This window comes from Pagrus pagrus, assembly GCF_965226575.1.
Source record: "Pagrus pagrus genome assembly, contig: HAP1_SCAFFOLD_45, whole genome shotgun sequence".
NCBI classification, from domain to species: Eukaryota; Metazoa; Chordata; class Actinopteri; order Spariformes; family Sparidae; genus Pagrus; species Pagrus pagrus.
In genome coordinates, this window is record NW_028175418.1 from 71,412 (window position 1) to 75,838 (window position 4,427).

The 4,427-nt window shown below is 40.1% G+C and overlaps 1 protein-coding gene across 2 annotated transcripts; it reads left to right on the forward strand.

Annotated features, from left to right (window-relative positions):
• The first annotated feature begins 1,572 nt into the window (after positions 1–1,572).
• LOC311253798 (uncharacterized protein) lies at positions 1,573–3,388 on the forward strand. 2 transcript variants are annotated; one of them, XR_014621910.1, is made up of 2 exons: positions 1,573–1,882; positions 2,188–3,388. XR_014621910.1 is itself a non-coding variant. In XM_084384272.1 (2 exons), exons 1-2 carry the CDS (start codon positions 1,730–1,732, stop codon positions 2,713–2,715), a joined length of 624 nt encoding a protein of 207 aa, XP_084240398.1. In that variant the 5' UTR covers positions 1,573–1,729; the 3' UTR covers positions 2,716–3,388. The 2 variants fall into 2 exon arrangements, 1 of the variants encoding a protein (XP_084240398.1); XM_084384272.1 differs by having other exon boundaries at positions 1,573–1,825.
• The last annotated feature ends 1,039 nt before the right edge of the window (positions 3,389–4,427 follow it).

Consider the following 4,427-nt stretch of genomic DNA (forward strand, 5'->3'; position numbering starts at 1 on the left):
AACCATCCAATTATCAAAATGTTCAGCTTTTTAAGCTCTTTGAACCTATTACTTTTCCGCCTTTGACTTTTCAGCTTTTGAAAAAAGACAGCTTTTTCTGCAAATTCTTGACCATTCATTCTCATAGTTGTATGCATTTTTTATGCATTAGGCAAGTGTTTTCCAGCACATTCAGCAGATTTCCGAAATCACTTCAGCCGTCAGCATTCACGCTGTATTTTCGCAGGAAATACAATTTTTCGAGTTATATATGCTATCTATATGCATACAGGCGGTACAACTCCAACACTATCTGACCTCCATTTTTAACACACTTGAACACATTCTGTGACAGAGCTGTTGTATGGGATTGCAGGTTGGACAAGGGTATATGTAGTAAACCAACCATTGAATGTATTAAGTTACATATTTGTATAAAGATTGACCTCTTATTATCCTAACTTTCCAGGCACAGCCCAAGATGTGTCATGGTGCAAATTAATAGGTAATTTTCTTTTTTCAGGGCTACTGACAAGTTCATTGTGTGCCAAAGCCAGCTTATGTCTCTATTTACTAACTGCTCAGCCTGTTGTGGAGAAACTGAAGTAAGTAACTCCAACGGAAAGAAACATTGAGACGCAGGAGGGAACTTGTGCAAAAATAAAGCAGGTAAGGGTCTTCTTGTGATTTCTGATGAAAAAGTATCATAACTTGTATTTCAGTTTGTATATCTTGTGTTATTTATGTACTGTAATCTTCTGCCTTTCACATATGTCTTTCATGTCTGTCAGCATTTTTGGCTCCTCATGGATTCTCTGAGAGTGCGAGAGTGCAGCACTGTCCTGTCCTCGTCTGCTGCGGCTCCCCTTTCCAGATCCCTCCAGAAGATCAACAAGGAGGAAGCTGTTGGCATATTCACTGCCAGCATTCATGATTTGATACAGGACATTGATAACTCTGAGGCTTTTCATACTCATAACACTGTTTTTTTTTTTTTTAAATGGGTCAGATGGTATATTTCTTTTGATTATTAATGGATAATAAACGTTTTTTACAATCTGGACCTTATTTCTAGCATAAAATACGATCATTTACTCACCCAGATAACTTTGGTGTCATTACAAGTCGTTCCAACGAAATTAGATCCAGCTGAGAGCCGCGTATATCTGTATAATGCAAGTACACAGGGCAGTGCAATGTAGCCTCTAAATAACACATTATCTGCCGCAAAATTCGTTAATTTCACCAATATTTTGTTATGATACGCTACTGCTATTCCCCTCTGAGTCCGGGGTTAGCTGTTGGTCTGTAGGTTGACCTACTAACCTCTGATCTGGATGATGTCATCTCCGACTGCGGCGCGCCTTGTTGCTATCGCTAATGCTACGGTTCGTTTCTGCGTGTGTCCGACTTGTCTGAACAAAATGAGCAGCTGGACGAAGTTCAGCTTCCTCTCCGCAACCTAGACTTACTAAAGCTCTGGCTAGTTGCACTAAAAATGGACCCGAATGCCGAAGCGGAATGACTATTATCAGAATGAGCCGGGCAGCGGTCGGAGATGATATCGTCCAGGTCAGAGGTCAGTAGGTCAACCTACAGACCCCGGGTGTTGATAACCGCTAACCCCCGGACTCAGAGGGGAATAGCACTAGCGTATCATAACAAAATATTGGTGAATGAAAGAGTTTCGCGGCAATTTTTTATTACTTACTAGTATTACTGTTTTTTTTAAAGAGAGTAATTATTGATAATGGCATTGACATACTGTCATCATATTCTCACACTTTTGATCTGTCTCCCTTCAGGGACCAAAGCTCCTCTCAACAGCAGCAGCAAGAAGCACCAGGTACCACAAGATCAAGGAGAGCCTTATGAACAAGAGTAGCAGAGGCTGTCAAAAGAGGTATCTGCATTCACTACTGACCAATGATGTAGGCATACTCAAGTGTTGGAACCAAGTGATAAAGTCACAATCTCTTTTTCAGTAATTCAGTAATGGATGGTAGTCATTTGTTTTACTCACCCATTACTTGTCCATTATACTCACACAAGGATACAGTAATAAGTCTGCATGAATAATAAAATGCATACTTTGGAACTGTGAGACAGTAGATACAGTAGATCATGGCCACATTCATGCCAACACCAGTAGAATTTTTTTTTTTACAATTGTGTGTTACTGACTATACATTTTTATCATTTTAACAGATCTGTGAAACAATCCTGGGCCATGCCAAAGACAGGTTCTCCTTCACCAGCTACCTTGTGAGTGCCGTGCTGCTAGAGGCAGAGCTGTTTGACCGGCATCTGAAAACATTCCCTGAAGAGGCTCTGAATACCACCATGAGGGCATACCCCATGCTACACAAGGAGAGGCTCAGGACTGAGCTTTCTCTCATCTACGAAAGTCCAGACTTCAGGGGCTCCTGCAGTGCACTGGCTCTGTACCAGGTTCTACAGAGCTACAACCTCCAGGAAACCTTCTCTGAGACTGTGGCGCTGTTGAACATCCTCATAATCACTCCAATGACAACAGCTGAAGCTGAGAGGTGTTTCTCCACCTTAAAGAGGTTCAAGACATTCCTGAGAAATACAATGGGACAGGAACGTCTGAATGCATTGGGCCTGCTTTCCATGGAGAGGGAACTTGTCAGGAACATGCCTGATTTCAATGAGAGGGTGATTGATCGCTTTGCTTGCTTGAAAGAGAGGCGAGCTAAATTCCAATACAAGTGATGAGTGAGTGTGTTCTTAAATGGTGAGTTGTGTTATGTTGTACTCTCCAAATGTTGAATTGTAAATAGTTGTATTGATTGCATATTGCCAGCCAAATATAAACTGAATATGTTCTGGAAAATTTTGATTAATTACAGTTTTGATGATAGTGTAATTTGATTTGATTATCGCTATGGCATCCATGATGGCTATAAATTGTAGACTGTGCTAAATGTGATTTCATGGGCAAACTATTAGATGACAATGTATCTGTTAATGTGTGTTTTATTGTGGAACCAAATTTATTGTATTTGAGACATTTAAATAGCCTAGCTATACAAAAAATACTGAATAGTATGAATATTTTATGTCTGGTGTTGCCATCTAGTGGTTGAACAGGAAAACCAAATTAATCAATGAAATGTGACACTGTAAAGCTGGCTATCTGACTTTTATTTATTATTATTTTACCCATTGAATGGGTCACCTTAGCCATCATTGCAACTTTTGCCTAGTGGTGGTGAAACCGAAGCTTTCTGAAGCACTGAACCACTTTGACAAAGTTGCCTGGAAAATGATGCACTGCTTCGAAGCATTCGATACAGTCAAAATAGTGACATCTGCTGGCTGTTGAGGGGAAGAATTGACGTCATGACTTTCATGAGTCAGTTTTTAATAAAATGTATGTTCTCTCACCAAACTTGTGTCATAATGTTACTGTAGTCAATCTAAATATTCTATATATTCTGTCATTGGTAAGTATCAGTACTCCGACATGTATTAGATAATCAATACTAGTTTTTTTATTGCATGATACATGGTAGTAATCTGTACGATGTTGTGATGTAAGCATATCCGTAGCTAATGCGTATACAGTAAGCTAAGCCACCAGTCTCTGACCAACTCTGCACTGACTGTCCTGACACCACAGCTCAATTTCTCTCTCCTCTGGCCATCAATTCTCCTCCTGGTGTCTCTCTGCTCTCTAATGTGCATAATGGACTCCTAGTTATACGGTTGTGGTCTGTCGTATTTGTAATTATACACATGTAAAGTTCCCTCGGGGTCAGAACCAGCACCACAATCCATTGTTTTCCTATTGTTCAAACCGACCGCTCTCCCTCTGCCTACGTCACTTCCGTTAAGGGTTTTTCGATGCGGAAGTAAAATTTTCTCCCAAAAACGGAAGTCTTATTTATAAATTTATATTTATAAATATAATTTTAAGAAAAACTTGTTCCTACATTATATTTCTAAGCATTGGTTTAAGGGGGGGGTCTAACCTGCAATATGCTCTTTAAGTCTTTTAGAATGTGAAAATTTATAAAAATAAAGGGGTTTATTTGAAGACCTCACATGCACCAGGATGACCTTTCAAGTTTCTGAAGGTTGTATGGGCTGGGGACTTTACAAACTGCAGAGGCCATGTCAGGATTTCAGCCTTCTCGGACAAAGCTTTGATCATTTATTAAAGAAAAGGGACTGTCCTGCCTTTTTAAAATTCAAATGTGTTGGGGCGGTGTTTAGTTCAGTTGGTAGAGCACCCGCCCCATGTGTAGAGCAGGCGGCCCTGGTTCGAATCCCACATTCAGCGGCCCTATCCTGCCTGTCATTCCCCCTCTCTGCCTCCCATTTCCTGTCACTCTCTGAACTGTCCTATCAATTAAAGGCATAAAAGCCCCAAAAATATACTTAAAAAAAAACCAATTCAAATGTGTAAAACCTGTCTCTTT

Coding starts and splice junctions, on each gene's coding strand:
- LOC311253798 (XM_084384272.1), top strand. CDS start 1,730: ATGGCATTGACATACTGTCATCATATTCTCACACTTTTGATCTGTCTC. Junction 1,826..2,187: donor GCAGCAGCAAGAAGCACCAG/GTACCACAAGAT, acceptor TCATTTTAACAG/ATCTGTGAAACAATCCTGGG.